We start from the raw sequence: 15,696 nt of genomic DNA, 5'->3' as shown, positions 1-15,696 counted from the left end.
AAAGGAGCATTATATGTTTTTCTGAAAAAGGATTTCAAAATAACATAACGTAAAACAATTAACACATATTTGATTTCTAAATTTTAGGTTGTTCTCAGTTCTTCCAGAATCTCTTCTATGAAGGACTTAATAAAGTTACTGACTTTGGAGAAGGTAAAAAGATTCATTATTTTAGTAGTAAGTAATATAGAATTATAGATTGTAAGCTTGCCAGCCGAGCCCTCAATCCTGCTGTAACTGCTGAACTATGTGTTATTTTGTGATGTCTTCATTGTCTGTACATGTCCTCGCTTAATTGTAATTATTTACTAAGCTGAATGCAGCAAAATGATTTCATAATTCGCAAAAAAAAAATTGTATTACATATGTTTTGGACATTTTTTGAGACACCCTTTGTAAGGGAGTGTGGTTTAGTGGGAAAGGGATGCGACGTATCTGGAAGTGGCTTGAGATGCAACACCATGAACCATATTGCTTCAAAATTTTGCCTCAAATTTATGGTGCAAAGTAAGCCAACTAATACGTGGAGTAAAGTGAGATTAAGTTGTCTAAAGATGAACCAAATTTATGACTTAATATGAGCCACTCTGAAGTATTGCTCATTTTACGACCATCAAGTCTAAATTTTCACTCTTTTAAACGTAGTATTTTAGTAACATGCCCACATATCCTTGGAATATAAGGTAGTTGGTTTTGAAACAGTTCTATAAGTTGATGGCCATGCGGGTAACTTTATAGGGTTACCTTTTACAATGCAATCATTTGTAATATCTACCTAATTTCTACTGTACCAACTAACATGAACAATTTGCTTCATGCAGTTTTCATCTTTCTATTATGACAGTTAACTAATGACATGCTTATTCAGGTCTTCAAAAGACATAAAAGGTGTTGGGGCAGTGATTAAAGGGTTTTTTCCAGAGAGAGAGTACATTTTATCTAATAGAGCTTGGAATAATAATAAGTTTCACAATTGGATGTGTTAAAAAAATGTTCCTGTGCTGAGATAATCTTATAAATGTGCCCCTGCTATGTGCTGTGTAACGGCTGTGTCTGACCGTGCAGCAACATAGTACCACATCTCCTGGGCAGGAGACGAAGCAAAACATAGTATACAGATGTTACAGTATCGAATCGAAAATAATTCTCTTTGTGAGGTAAAACATTTCCCTGTCTCTTTTTAAACAACGTTTTACCTCAGAGAAAGAATCAGCTGTGATCCCGTGCTATAATGTCCGTATACCCTTTTGCTTCCTCCCCTGCCCAGGAGCTGTGGCATGATCAGACCATGTCCCTATATAGTCAGACACAGCCATTACACAGTACACAGCAGGGGAACATTCATAAGATTATCTCAGCACATGGACATGTCTAACATGGCTATAGTGCATTATTGGCGGTGCCACTGATCCCTGCTGTGTGATCCCTCATCCTGTCATGTGAACCCGCTACCTGCAGCGCGACTGCGGTCCATCGCTGCCTTTGCCGTACCACCATTAATGCGCTATGACCGTGTTAGGCTGGAGAAAGTGGGAGATCTCTGGTCCAGATCACGTGCTGCAGCTACTTTACTAAGAGGCAGGGCCAGTGGGTGCTGTGCGCTGTATTGTTCTGTGTTGGCCCGGCCCTGCCTCTTAGTAACGTCACTGCAACATGTGATCTGGACCAGAGATCGGCCACTTTCTCCAGTCTAACACGGTCATAGTGTATTACTGGTGGCGCTGCTGATCCCTGCTGTGTGATCCCTCTTCCTGCGTGCGACCCCGCTACCTGCAGCGTGATCACGCTCCCTGCCTAGCGCAGTCGAGACAAACAGTGAGGCAAGCATTATACTGTAGTTTAAGTACAGCACATACAGTAAAACACTACCACTGTGGTGAACTATAACTACCAGCATGCCATAGGAGCTGCAGGACATACTGAGAGTTATAGTTCTCCTCAGGGAAACCATATGACATAAATGTGGGGTGAACTTTTTTTGTTGGGTGTATGGTTCCACATGTGTTGATTCGTGGTTTTGATGCCTTCGATGTGAATGTGCAGTTTTCATGGTCATGAAGATACGGAGGAATCTTTGGATGAGAAGGTGTGTCCAAACTTATGGTCTGTTCTGTATCTCTGACCTAGTCTCCCGTTACATACCCGCACGCAACCTCCGATCCTCACAAGATCTCTTTCTCTACTCCCCTCTTATCTCCTCCTCCCACAATCGCATACAAGATTGCTCCTGTGCTTATCCCCTATTCTGGAACTCTCTACCCCAGCATATCAATCTCTCGCCTACCGTGGAAACCTTCAAAAGGAGCCTGAAGACTCACCTCTTCCGACAAGCCTACAACCTGCAGTAACCACCACTGCATGACCAGCTCTACCCTCACCTACTGTATCCTCACCCATCCCTTGTAGATTGTGAGCCCTCACGGGCAGGGTCCTCTCTCCTCCTGTACCAGTTGCTGTCACATTGTGTTCAAGATTATTGTAATTGTTCTTGTATGTATACCCCTTTTTCACATGTAAAGTGCCATGGAATAAATGGCGCTATAATAATAAATAATAATAATAACTATAACTTCCAGCATGCCATAGGAGCTGAAGGACATTCTAGGAGTTATAGTTATTTATTGAAATATTATGTTATTTATGTTATTAAATATTTTATCACATTTTTTGTTTCAAAAGTTTTTTTCCCCTATTTTCCACCTCTAAAACCTGGGTGCATCTTATGATCTGGTGCGTCTTATAGTCCGAAAAATATGGTACATAGAGATTTAGCCAATAGCTATAGCTAAAAGAATGATATATTCTTTCCTTTGTTTTTCTTCAGATTGTGTTCAGTTCTTCAAGAATCTGTTCCAAGATGGAGTTGACAAACTTAGTCAGTTTGGACAAGGTAATATTATTTAATTATCTATTTTTATTTAATGGTGTCATTATTTTGTGGTAATCATTTGGGCATCCATACTTTACTAACATGAACAATGGCAAAAAAGCAGTTGTATTACACAGCTGCACGCCTGGCGCTACGTGGATTGGAGAAACGCAAATCTTAGTAGTCAATTTCATGAAATAAAATGCCTCTTGTGTAAGTGTATACTGTGAAAACAGCCATGATGTGAAAAAGGTTCCCAAGAGTTGTAAATTCCACATGGGGAACATGACTGGAATTACACATGCAGATTTTTTGAAAAATTGTTTTACAGATTTTTCTTCCTAGTGACCAAAACATTGAATCCAAAGGAGATGTATTAGCCTTTGCTCTTTTTGGATTCAGTCCTACAGTGGTACTTGAAAGTTTGTGAACCCTATAAAATTTCCTATATGTCAGCTAAAATTTGAACTAATGCTAGTCCTAAAATTGTAAAAATAATATGAAATCAAACAAATGAGTAAAAAATATTAGACTTTGTGAAAGGGCAAAAGTATGTGTAACTTTTAGGATTAGAAGTAGTGATGAGCGAGTATGTTCCTTTAACCCTTTCACCGAGTATACTCGGCCGAGCACCAAGTATTTATAGAATGCTCGGGCTTTAAGTTTTCGTCGCTCCGTGAACATGATTTGCGACTGTTTGACAGATTTAATACATGTGAGGAATGCCTGTTTTTCCAGCATTCCTCACATGTATTAAATCTGTCTAACAGTTGCAAATCATGTTCACAGAGCGAAGAAAACTTAAAGCCCCAGCGTTCTATAAATACTCGGTGCTCGGCCGAGTATACTCGGCGAAAGGGTTAACCGAACATACTCGCTCATCACTAATTAGAAGATAATTTGAAGGTGAATTTATAGTCTGATGTATTCAATCAATGGGTTAACAACCATGAGTGAATGAGTGACTGACTGACCTGCTTTACAGGAATCTTTTAAAGTTTGATCTGCACAACACATGTTTGTGGAAGTGTATCATGGCACTAACAAACAAGATTTCTGGGGGCGTCAGAAGAAGTTTTGCTGATGCTCATCATTCTGTAAAAGATAAAAAAACTATTTCTAAAAATATTAGATTCCACCAGTCCACAGTTGGATTATTACCCTCCCCATGAGTGGTAACCCACAAATATGACCTCAAGAGCAAGGCCTATTATAGTTTTTGAGGGCAAAATGGAACCCAAGATAATTTCTATGCAGCTGGTGATAATGTTCATGAGTCCACCATCAGAAAAACACTAAACAATAATGATGTGCATGCCAGAAGAAAGTCACCACTCTACAAATAGAACATTGCTGTCCATCTTATATTTTCTAAATATTACCTGGACATGCCAGAAGGACTTTAAAACAATGTTTTGTGGATGTATGAAAGCAAAATAGAGTTTTTTTGTTTATATTAAAAGTGTTATGTTTGGATAAAGAAAAGTACTGCTTTACAGTATAAAAACCTCAAACCATCTGTGAAACATGGTGGTGGTAGTGTCTTGGATTGTACCTGTTTTGCTGTATCTGGGTCATGATAGCTTGAGATCATTGATAGAATAATAACTATTCTGAATTATATTTGCAAATTGAAAAGAAAAATATCAGAAATTAAGTCAATAAACTGAATCTCAATGTAATGAGAGTCATGCAGCAAGACAATATCCCAAAGCACAAAAGTTATGCTACAAAAAGGATAAACAGAAATAACGTTAACATTTTGGAATGGCAAATTCAAAGTCCTGACTTTAATCCTATAGATTTGTTGTGGAAGAACCTGAGGTAAACAGTTAATTTAATAAAAACCACTAACATAAGACACTTGAAGTTCTTTTGTAGAGAGTTATAGGTGCAGGATGTACCTGACTAAGCAACAATTACCAGGAAAGTTTAGAGCCAGCTATTGCTGCACAATGAGGACATGCTAGATACTGAATGCAAAGGTTCACATACTTTTGGTCTTCACAGACATGTCCCTGACTGGTATTCATTTCTGGTGCCAGTCTTAATGAATTATCTGAATTCATTTATGCACATGCTGCAGAAGCAACCCTTTTCAGAAGTACGTAATGGATTTTTCAGTGCCAGAAAGTTGTACTCTGTAAAACCATCCATATTTTTGTACAGAAATATGCAACAAAACCTGAACATAGTATACACAGATCCTATGGTGAATTTAACATATATTTCACTTGCATCAATATGAATATAATTCTCAATGAAAACTTGGAGCATTTCCACTAAAGATAATGCACACTATGGGTTTTATGCATTGTCCTATCTTGTGTGAATCCAACCTTAGTGCAAAACACAAAGTACTATTACCTTTCCTTTGTCTTCTGCTTCTAGCCTTGTGAGATTTTGATTACAATACTGCATGTTGAAATTTTGGGTAATAAGTGTTCATTGTGTATCGTTTTCTTTTAGGTCTTCTTCAATACTTCCAGGACCTATTCTACAATGTACTTGAAAAGGTTAATGAGTTAAAGAAAGGTAATATCCATATTAAAAGTTTAATGCAGATTTGTTATCATATTGTACAATACAAACTGCACATACCTGTACACTGCAAAGTAGAGAATCCTTAACAGAGCTTAGTAATTATGCAGTTTGTATTTTAAAATCTGGTAACAAATCCTCTTTTTTCTTTTTAATTGATAGGAAAAATTCCACAGTCATTGATTCCTTTGTTTCATCTTAAATTGTCTAATAACATTATCTTTTAAAAAGCTTCATGGCAAACAGCAGATCATAAGAAACCCGGCAAACAGGGCAAGTTTCAATGGCCCATAAATTTCCCCTGCAGCAAGAACAAGCTTTGGGAGCTCCTCTCCATGATGTTCTTAAGATTTCAGGACAGGTTTTGCCTTGATGAAAAAACACCCTCAGTATTCAATTCTTAGTTTACGTTTTCTTCAGCCAAAACATAGAAATGATTCCCAAAGACTTTAAAAGATAATCTATCATCATATTTTGTTAAGAAATGCATATATTAATAAATAGATCTCAAAGTCCTGGTGAGGCTGGTGGACTCACTTTATAAATCCATGTAAGAATTACTATATAATAATTTTTGAAAAAAAAAATTGTTTGATATTAAAGTAAGCATTTTTTAGTTTCACTCTAGTCAAACTTAAAAAAAATCTTAATAATAATGTTATGCAGCTTATCTGACAAGCATTTTCAAAGTAAATACACTGGCCTCATCAGATCTAGGAGATTTATTTATTAACATAAACATGTTGCTTTTTTGTGAGAGATCTTTAAATTATACTACTTTTCATCAAAGCTGTAAATTGTCAATTGGACCTTTTTAAAGCCCCATAGTTTGATGGGGGTTGGCTGGGGATCATTCGGACCACAGGGCAGAAGCCCTCAGCTCTTGCATGACTATGCACAGGAGAGTATGGGCTCCAAAGAAATTCTGTGGGTCCATAAAGTGTTGTGCATGCTCATGGAGGAGCGGAGCACTTCTGCCTTGTGGTTTGCCCAATCAGTACAAGTATCAGGATTTGTACCTTCAGGGATTTTAAGGGACAACAATCAATCAACCATTACACAAGTTTAGTTATGCCTTAAAATGAATTGTCTTGAATATTATTTTGGATCTTCAACTTTAAATTTCTCATCTAAATCTTGTATATTAACTTTTCATTTGCTCAGATCTTCTACATTATTTCCAGAGTCTTTTCTATGAAGGACTCAATAGGCTTTCTCAGTTGGGAGAAGGTAATTGTAGTCTTCAATACAACAACACTAGACTATAAATCAGCATGTCTTCATTTTACCCATACTAATATCCATTAAGGTAGTTTTGACTGCACCAATTAGTGCATGCGAACAGTAGTATAGAACAATAGCAGTAATACTAGTAGATATAGCAGTAAAGTTATTACAAAGTATTCAGTAGTAGTATTTGCTTCAGTACTTAGATTACCAACTTTTCTTATGTCATCTTCAGACCTTCTTTTCTACTGCCAGCGTGTTTACAATGACATTCTCATTTCGCTTAATAAATTCAGAAAAGGTAACTAAACTTTATGGAACAGATGAATGATAATACACAGCATTGCCTTCAGATAATGAAAAATGACTGAATTTTGCTTTCTGGATGGCTGCAACTTGAAGATTTTCTAGCTTTACCATAAGAGTCCTAGTCTTTGCCAACAACTTACTTAGAAAACACCGCTATGAAGATATCTTAATAAAATCATTTTATATTTAGAACTTGCATCTAAAGATTTTGGTGGTGAATTTTATATGTTCACATTTTTACCTTTCCTAATTACTAACAATCAATCACAAATAAATTATATTCTAACTATGGGCAAAGACACTGCAGGGACTATCATGGTATCCCGGTTTTCTTTTTATTTACATAAGAACAAAATTCTTCTTTAGGTGTTGGCTTTTATGGCATCCCAGCTTGCTTTTCTACTTTTTCTTGCTCATCAGAAATAGATTTCTGATATGATTTTTCACATAAGCACAGTAATCCATAGTTATGAGCTCTCTGAGAAAGTTGCTAATTGTACAGTGAAGATCTGAGACACAAGGTGACACTATGGTAAGGGGCCATGCCAAGGTGAAAATCAGTTAAATGGTCAATATTATTTCAAGAAACTTTGCAGAAATCAAATGTATAAATTAATATAAGACACTGCAATATATCTTATCAGACAAATTTGCTTTCTCCCCTTATGAGCCACATTTCCCCCTTGCCTCCCAAACTCATTATTTACTCTGAAAAACATTTCAAATCTGACTTGCACAGCTCACTTAAGTATCAAGATCCAGATTCAACTAAACTAATTCTATAATTATTGTTTTAACTAAAATAACTCCATGGAGATGGGAGAGTGAATAGGAGGGTAGAGCACTCAGGACTCATGTAGGTGGTGCCGCAGCTTCTAGCGAATGTTTCATCTCACTTTGTTGCTGGATTTACAGCTACACTGCTCAATACTGCTGTATAATGTCCTGCATGCTGCTACTGCAACTTCTGTGTTCTCCATACATAAAGAAGAATAGGAATCCCTCATGTTTCTGTATGCAGTAGAGATTTCATAGTAGACAGTTTCCACAGCTGAAAATAGAGACAGAGCCTGCAAAGAATAATTCTGGTGGAAAATGCAGTATGCAAGAAATATATGACCAGAATTAGTACTACTCATCATGTACACAAACATGACTGTGTATTCTGAAAACTTTTCTGAAATATGTCAATACAGTCTTGTACAATTCAATGGAACTTAAAAAATAATGTTGACACTGTTTTATCTCAATATAGCAAAGTAGAATAAGCAAGGACTTTTAGATTTTAATTTGCATTTTTCTATGTGCAAAATACATGCTTTTAGATAGTTCATTAAGTTTAATTGTATGAGCAGTCCCTTTCCTGCTCAGTGGTAATATTCTAAAATGTCACAACATAGTAGCGCAGCTACACGCTGTCAAAGACAGCTGTAGTCTCAATAGAGACAGTTTAAATAAGTGCTGTTTATGCTGTGTATGCTGACAGTGCTTCCTCTTCCATACCCAGTGGTCATGTGATTGCTGTGTATAGGAAGGGAGTAGGAGATGCTAAGTCATAGTCCAAGATAGCTATGCTATTCAGCCAGAAGGCTGCATTTCCCTTGTAACTGAGACTAATATACAAACCCTAGTTACAAGGGAAATAATATGAAAAAAAAAAATGTCAATATTTAAATCTTCTCCCCAAAGGTCTTTTTAACCTTATGGGGGGTAAAATGTGGGGAAAAAATAAATGTATTTTTAGCATGGGGAAAACATACACATGTTTCCTTTATTTTTACATTGATATTGCCCATTCTCAGCAAAAAAAGAGAATATGACATTGACATAAAAATGTAGCCCCATGTATCACGATAAAAAGACGCAAAAAATACTTGAATATGCGAATGAGAAAAAATGTTACAGCTCTTTAAACCACAGGTATGAAAAAACGTAAAAATATACTGCATCAGGAATGGTGGTAAATAGGAACTTATCCACTATAAAACTCACACTAACAGTATCAATTTATTTCCTTGAAGGGAACCTTTCACTGATTTGAGAATGATAAACTAGCAATATCATGGAATAGTGGCTGCAGAACTGAGTAAAATTTATTTCATTTTTTAATTTCTCCTTTCTGTTGCTTACATATTTGCTTGTATAGTTTAGGTTATAATGTATGTTATAGTTCAACTGGGTGTTACCAGAGATGTGTCTCACAGAGTGTTTTTTTTGTTTTTTTTCCCCATACCATTATTCTTTCACTTTTTAAGAAAAAAAGGGGAAGGGGACAAGGGACAAAAAGAAAAAAGAAAAGTTTTTCTAGTAAAAGAAGTATAATATAATAGTCCTACATACATTAAATATATGCTGTATGTGTGGATAATGCTATAGATATACACTTTTTTTTATATATCCACACATGCTGTATACACGCAAATCAATGTTTTTACTGTTTTTTATGTGTGTGTGTGTTTTTTACTATATATTTTATCATGGATTTCAAATATATCTGTAACAACAAAAGAAACAAGGATAAGCTAAAGCTGCATACTGAAAACCACCTAGCAGCAATTAAGCTAATGAAGAACCACCAGGTCTTGACCATTTAACATAATTAATTTATTCAAGTGAACCTATATAGACTATATAACTCCAGCAGACTGTAAAGCAATATCTTACCAGAGGAAGGCTATTTTGTACAAATATATAGCCGAAACGCGTTGCTCTATGTATCTTTTTTTTGATGATTTTTATCTAAGTAAATTTCTGAAGACTTTCAATGCCTCCGCCTGGTGCCTGACTCATGGGAGCACTGAATAGACTGGATGAATCCTTTAATTTTCTCCTGAATCACGAGGTTAAGCACATGAGCCAGGCATGGTACATGTGTGAGCTCGCCTCGCCTCAGAGCCGCCACCAGGTTCCGGCCATTGTCACACACGACCATGCCTGGTTGTAGGGTCATTGGTGTCAGCCACAGATCTGCCTGCTTTTTCAGAGCTGTCCACAACTCTTCAGCATTGTGCGGTTTGTCACCGAAGCATATTAGCTTCTGCACAGCCTGTTGCCGCTTGGCCGAGGTAGTGCTGCAGTGCTTCCAGCTTGTGACTGATCTGGTCATTTCGGAGATGGAGGCTGAAGAGGAGGAGGAAGCTGAGGAGGATGAGGTGCAGGAGCTGTAGACCGTGGGGGCAACCCCGATTGACCTAGGGCCCGCAATCCATGGCGTTGGGAGGACGTGTTCCGTCCCAAGGTCCGACTGGGTCCCGGCTTCCACTATGTTAACCCAGTGTGCCGTCAGCGAGATGTACCGTCCATGCCAACAAGCACTTGTCCACGTGTCCGTGGTTAGGTGGACTTTCCCGATAACTACATTGTTGAGGGCACGACTAAGGTTTTGGGACACATGCTTGTGTAATGCAGGGATGGCACACCGGGAGAAATAGTGGTGGCTGGGGACCGAGTACCGAGGGACGGCCACCGCCATCAGGTTGCAGAATGCTTCCGTCTCCACGAGCCTAAAAGGCAACATTTCGAGCGCAAGCAGTCGTGAAATGTGAGAATTTAGTAGTGTGGCCTGTGGGGCGTTGGCTGCATATTTGCACTTGCGTTCCAAGGACTGGGGTGTGGACAACTGAACGCTATGCTGGGACAAGGACATGGACGTGCTTCCTGATGCTGATACTTGAGAGTGCGCAATGACAGGTGCAGGCCAAGAGGCATCTTCGCATGCACCATGGACAGGGAATTGGCTTGCATGCACAACAGCGGAAGAAGCAATGGTTCCACCTGCAGACACTGTTCCTGGACCCTGGAGTCCGGCCCACAAAGTCAGGTATTTTGCTGCCATGTGCCTGATCATGATGGTGGTGGTCAGGCTGGTCGTTTTGCCACCCCTGCTGATGCTGGCCTGGTAGATGGTGCAAATGGCCTTTTGGGGTTAACGGCAGAGTTTTTAAAAAACAACCATACTCGGGAAGACCTAACAGTTGTACTGGCAACTTCCTTTGTGTTGGTGTTACGGGGAATGGTTGCCTGCCTTCTGTCAGCGGCCCTCCCCCTGTGTGCTGCTGTCTTCGCTCTGCATGTCCTCCTGCCAGGTTGGGTCAGTTACTATATTATCCATCACCTCATCTTCCATTTCCGCACCCTGGTCCTCCTCCTGACTTTCTGGCACTTGTGTCTCATCATCGTCCACCTCTTGTGACACTTTTCCACGTCGCCTTCGTGTGACTGTGGCTGCTCAAATATTTGGGCATCGCTATATGCGATCTCCTCTTGCCCTGCTTCAAGTGGACCGGACGAGCGGTCCAAATCTATAAATGGAAAAGTGAACAGCTCTTCAGAGTGTCCAAGTGTGGGATCAGTTGTCTCCAGGCACTCGGCATGGTGGGAGGAAGGAGGATCAGGGTGAGGAATATGCAGTCCAGACTCACGGCTATTGAGACTTGACCGTGTGAAAGACAGGGTGGTGGTGTGGTGGTGGCGGCTAAGTGATTGGAAGCATTATCCGCTATCCAACCAACAACCTTTTCACAATGCTCTGGGTTCAATAGTGGTGTGCTGCGGTCCCCTAGGAATTGTGACAGGAAGGTCGGGCGAGAAGATGTGGGTGTTTGTTGTGGCACAATTTCAGCTTGCCCACGGCCTTGCCCTTGGCCTTTGCATGCACCATCACCGTCACGTCCAGTTCCCCATCCCTTGCCACGTGCCTTGCCCATTTTAAATGGAGGACAGTATCTTCCACGCTCACTACAAATTGCTGAGTTTGGAGCGAACTTATATGTGATCCGTGTGACAGACAAAACAGAGTTGTAAATACCTGGCCTAAAGGTAACTAGTTTGAACAGCAAGCTGGTGAGAATTGCTTCCCTGACACACTGAAAGAAATTTTTAATGGTTGCCAGAAATGGCAGTATTTTTTGACAACGTATATGTGATCTGCGTGATGGAGAAAACAGAGTGTTAAATACCTGGCCTGTAGGTAAGTAGTTTGAACTGCAAACTGGTGTGAATTGCTTCACTGACACACTGAAAGAAATTTTTAATGGAGGCCAGAAATGGCAGTATTTTCTGACAACGTATATGTGATTCGTTTGATGCAGAAAACAGAGTTTTAAATACCTGGCCTGTAGGTAACTAGTTTGAACAGCAAACCGGTGTCAAAAACTCTGCTGACACAGTGAAAAAAAATTTGAAAGGAGGCCAATAATGGCAGTATTTTCTGAAAACATATATGTGATCCGTGTGATGCAGAAAACACAGTTTTATATAGCTTGATTTCTAGCGCTGTAATATGGAAAGGACCTGGCTGTATTCTGCAGTGCCAACAAGCAAATGGCGCAGAAAATCGGTGTTCTCTAGATTGCTTTTTAAGCAAATAATGAGGATTAAGATCCAAAAAAAAGTATTCCTGGCCTCTGAGACCTGGGCCTTTGTATAGAAATATCTAACAGCAGCAGAAGGCAGAATTGGAATGGAGCCTCTTGAGCTATATGCACTGTAGTCAGCTATACACACTGCCTGCCAATATACCCTTCCTGCCTGATATCTCTGCAGATGGATTAGTTAGTCCTCAAAAGGACTATTTGTTAAGTTGGATATGTGTGATGTATGGGTTTTCTACCTACACTACCTAATATACAAGCAAATCTCTCCCTGACTCAATGTTGATTGGCGCTCTAAAGTGCACCAAACATGCAGGGAAGGGACCCGAGCATCCGCCCGAGCATCTCGCAAGTACTCGGTGAGCTCCGAGCATCTCGAGTACTGAGGTGCTCGGGCGAGTACTCACTCATCACTAATCATTACAAACTCTCCAAGATCTCATCTCACAATACTATCAGCACTCGTCTTCCATCTTACTAACTGCCCTAATATGAGATCTGGAAGTGTGTGTAATGATAACATGATACATAACTCAGTTCTGCTGTTTCTCTAAACAGTAGCTGCAGAGATAAGTGAGGAAAGAAGGGCTTGTTTTTTTCTGCCCTGCATGACGCTGCCTGCTTATGATTCGTCAGCCTCATGCAGGGTAAGAAAAACACACCCTCAGAGACAAATCTTTGGTGACACTCGACAGAACTATAAGATTCTAACATAAAGATATTTTTGCAATGGAGAAGAAAAATTAAAAAATAAAAACTAAGTTTTACTCAGCTCTGTAGCCACTAATGAATTATGTATCCAGTTTAACATTCTCAAACTGATGTAAGATCCTCTTTAATTGTACAGAAAATAGTTGTAATCCATTTACAATTAAGGCTTCTTGGTTCACCCTTTGTGTGGACAACCTCCTCAATTAAAATGCTGCATAGCTCCCCATAGCTTGACTGACATTACTGGCTTACCCAGAATGAATGCTGTCTAAAGAGAATCCCCACTGTGATACTGCAGAAACCAAACATGCAGGAACACACAACCGCAAGTTTGGGCATGCTTTCATGCTCCTCTCCTACCTTCCGTTCTCATTCACTGCACATAGGATCACACAGTAGTGAGCGACCACTGTGTGATCCTATGTACTGCGAGCAGGCCCCACAGTCAGGAGAGAGGGATATTAGCATGCCTGCACTAATACTGTGTGTGCACACCTCTTAGACTCCTGCAGTGTCAGAGCAGATATCCAGTGCTGAGAATTCAATTCAGACAGTGCTTGCTCAATTCACGTGAAAACTGTCAATAAAGCTAAGAGGTGGTGTGCAGTATGTTGATTGAGGTGACAGAATGATGCATTGAGCCCTTGACCACACCAAGAGAGTACCAAGGATCCCTCATTTGCATATGCAATAAAACAGTTTTTCTCTATAATTAGATAAAGGAAATTTATAAGAGCTTTTATAGAGTTTTATAAGAGCTAAGGTAGGCCTTACACATTAGATGTCTGTCGGACAAACAATGCTTTGGCAATTTGTTGGTCAACAGCCATTTCAGCCAACTCTCCCATACACATGAGCAATCGCTCAGCCAAGCACTCCCATGTTCTCTATGGAAAAGCTGGCAGCTTATCTTGTGTAGAACATTGTGATCAGAAGTCCAAAATCAGATATGCGTGATGAACATCTAACCCGACAATCACTTTGCCGGCACCCCCAAAAGCATTAGACCATTGGCCAAACCCATTTAGATTTAGCTGATATTTATATAATGTGTATGGGGACTTTAAAGGGGAATACTCAAGCTGTCTCTTAAACAGTTCAGAGCAATGCATTCTCCTTACAATTTCTTTGCTTCCTTGTTTCTATCAGGGCGGGGTCTCATCCTTGAGTGACGGCCCTGGTGAATAGAACCTTATTATTAGTTGAACTATAAAGTGCAGTGCTAGTTCTGCTATGACACATTCATATTTACACATAGAGATGATAAGGCATTTGAACATGCACACAGCTCCTGACAGTGAGAACAGAGTGTCATCATTAGGAGACCTGCTGTGAAAGCTACCAAGTTGGTGATTTATAACTCTACTAGGGAGGTGAGCAGCTAACTGCTGTATAAAAATCAATGGACTGAAGATAGCTTACTGGGATGTTAAGAGTTAACCCCTCACGTAGAATGTAACTAGTGCACACTCTCAGCCAGCCACTAGAGACCTGGCTCCATGAAACTGATCTGTTCACTATAAATGATAACATTTCTCATTGCAGGAAAATGACAGCAGATAGAAAAAGCAAGTCAATTATAAACTGACTTATTTTCCTGCTGTCTAACTAATAAAATCTAGTCGGAGAACTTAAGAATACCCCTTTAAGTCTCATGTAGCACTGTAAACTTAGTTTAAATCAAGTTTTAGAAATGACAGGCTCCATTTAATGCCAGCATTGAAAATAGAAGCATGTGCTGAAATGCGTGGACAACTGCTTATTGGCTACACTAGTGACTATATTATCTCAGCTTCTGGGACCAGATAAGTAAGTTTACTTTATACAAAACCAAGCCTGTCTCTTTCCAACAGATCTTTATCAGTATGTCTGCAATCTTGCCTATGAGGGGCTTGATAGACTCACTGACTTGTGGAAAGGTAAATGCATTATAAAGCTTAAGTACAACATGAAACTGCTACTTTTCGCCTGCTTATTATTCAGTTAATATAATTGTGCAATTTTGATTATGACGGGTAATAGTAGAAGGTGCACTTTCTGGTAATTTCTTTAGCGTAATTTCTAATAAATGCATACTATTTTTTATTCTAGAATTTTCCTCATAAACTTAGCCAGCTGGCTACAATCTGCACTTTACCCTTTCTTTTAGAACATGTACCAAGTTTCTTCAGATGCTTACATAAAATAATGGCCTGTTGCTGTCATTATGAGGTCTTTTTAGCTCCATTCCACCCTTGTGTATAATGATATGATGTTTATGAATCTGAACTATGATGTTTTTGAGGAATTTTAAAAGGACAGAAGTCTGGGCCAGGGGAAGCAAATAAATGAAGTTCTGGCACATGTTTAAAAAATATTAATGTTTTGGAGGAACCGCACACCAAAATATGTTTCTGTATTTTAATTATTTTTTTCTCTTATTTAAAGTTCACACCACATCAAGTGCAATATAACTACATTGTATATGGTGACATTTCTGATTTTATACCCTTCATCAGGCACAGAGAGATCACCAGGGGGAGCTAGCTGCTGGGTGGATAGAAACTCAGGGTCCGGGGTGGTATACCCCAATGGCAGACGAGTACCTTTGAATACACAGTGAGGCATCAGAAGTAGGGTGGTCTACTGCCTCACCCTGAGTCCAATTGATCTGGTGTGACAAACCCA

General features: G+C 39.3%; 1 protein-coding gene across 50 annotated transcripts in view; it reads left to right on the top strand.

Annotated features, from left to right (window-relative positions):
- The window catches only part of TRDN (triadin), a 1,346,604-nt gene that overhangs the window by 1,309,850 nt on the left and 21,058 nt on the right, over positions 1-15,696 (top strand). For 49 of the 50 annotated variants that reach the window (XM_073675989.1, XM_073675970.1, XM_073675994.1 and 46 more), the window contains 6 exons: positions 88-153; positions 2,825-2,890; positions 5,339-5,404; positions 6,575-6,640; positions 6,873-6,938; positions 14,883-14,948. In XM_073675989.1, the coding sequence (XP_073532090.1) occupies positions 88-153; positions 2,825-2,890; positions 5,339-5,404; positions 6,575-6,640; positions 6,873-6,938; positions 14,883-14,948 (396 nt within the window). The remainder of the gene's footprint in view (positions 1-87; positions 154-2,824; positions 2,891-5,338; positions 5,405-6,574; positions 6,641-6,872; positions 6,939-14,882; positions 14,949-15,696) is intronic. The other variant, XM_073675996.1, reaches the window with a different exon arrangement.

This window comes from Phyllobates terribilis, unplaced genomic scaffold (assembly GCF_046119375.1).
Source record: "Phyllobates terribilis strain yellow unplaced genomic scaffold, ASM4611937v1 Scaffold_3__8_contigs__length_932513732, whole genome shotgun sequence".
Taxonomy (NCBI): domain Eukaryota; kingdom Metazoa; phylum Chordata; class Amphibia; order Anura; family Dendrobatidae; genus Phyllobates; species Phyllobates terribilis.
Note: the sequence above shows the minus strand (reverse complement) of the source record. Positions and strands in the feature narration are given on the sequence as shown.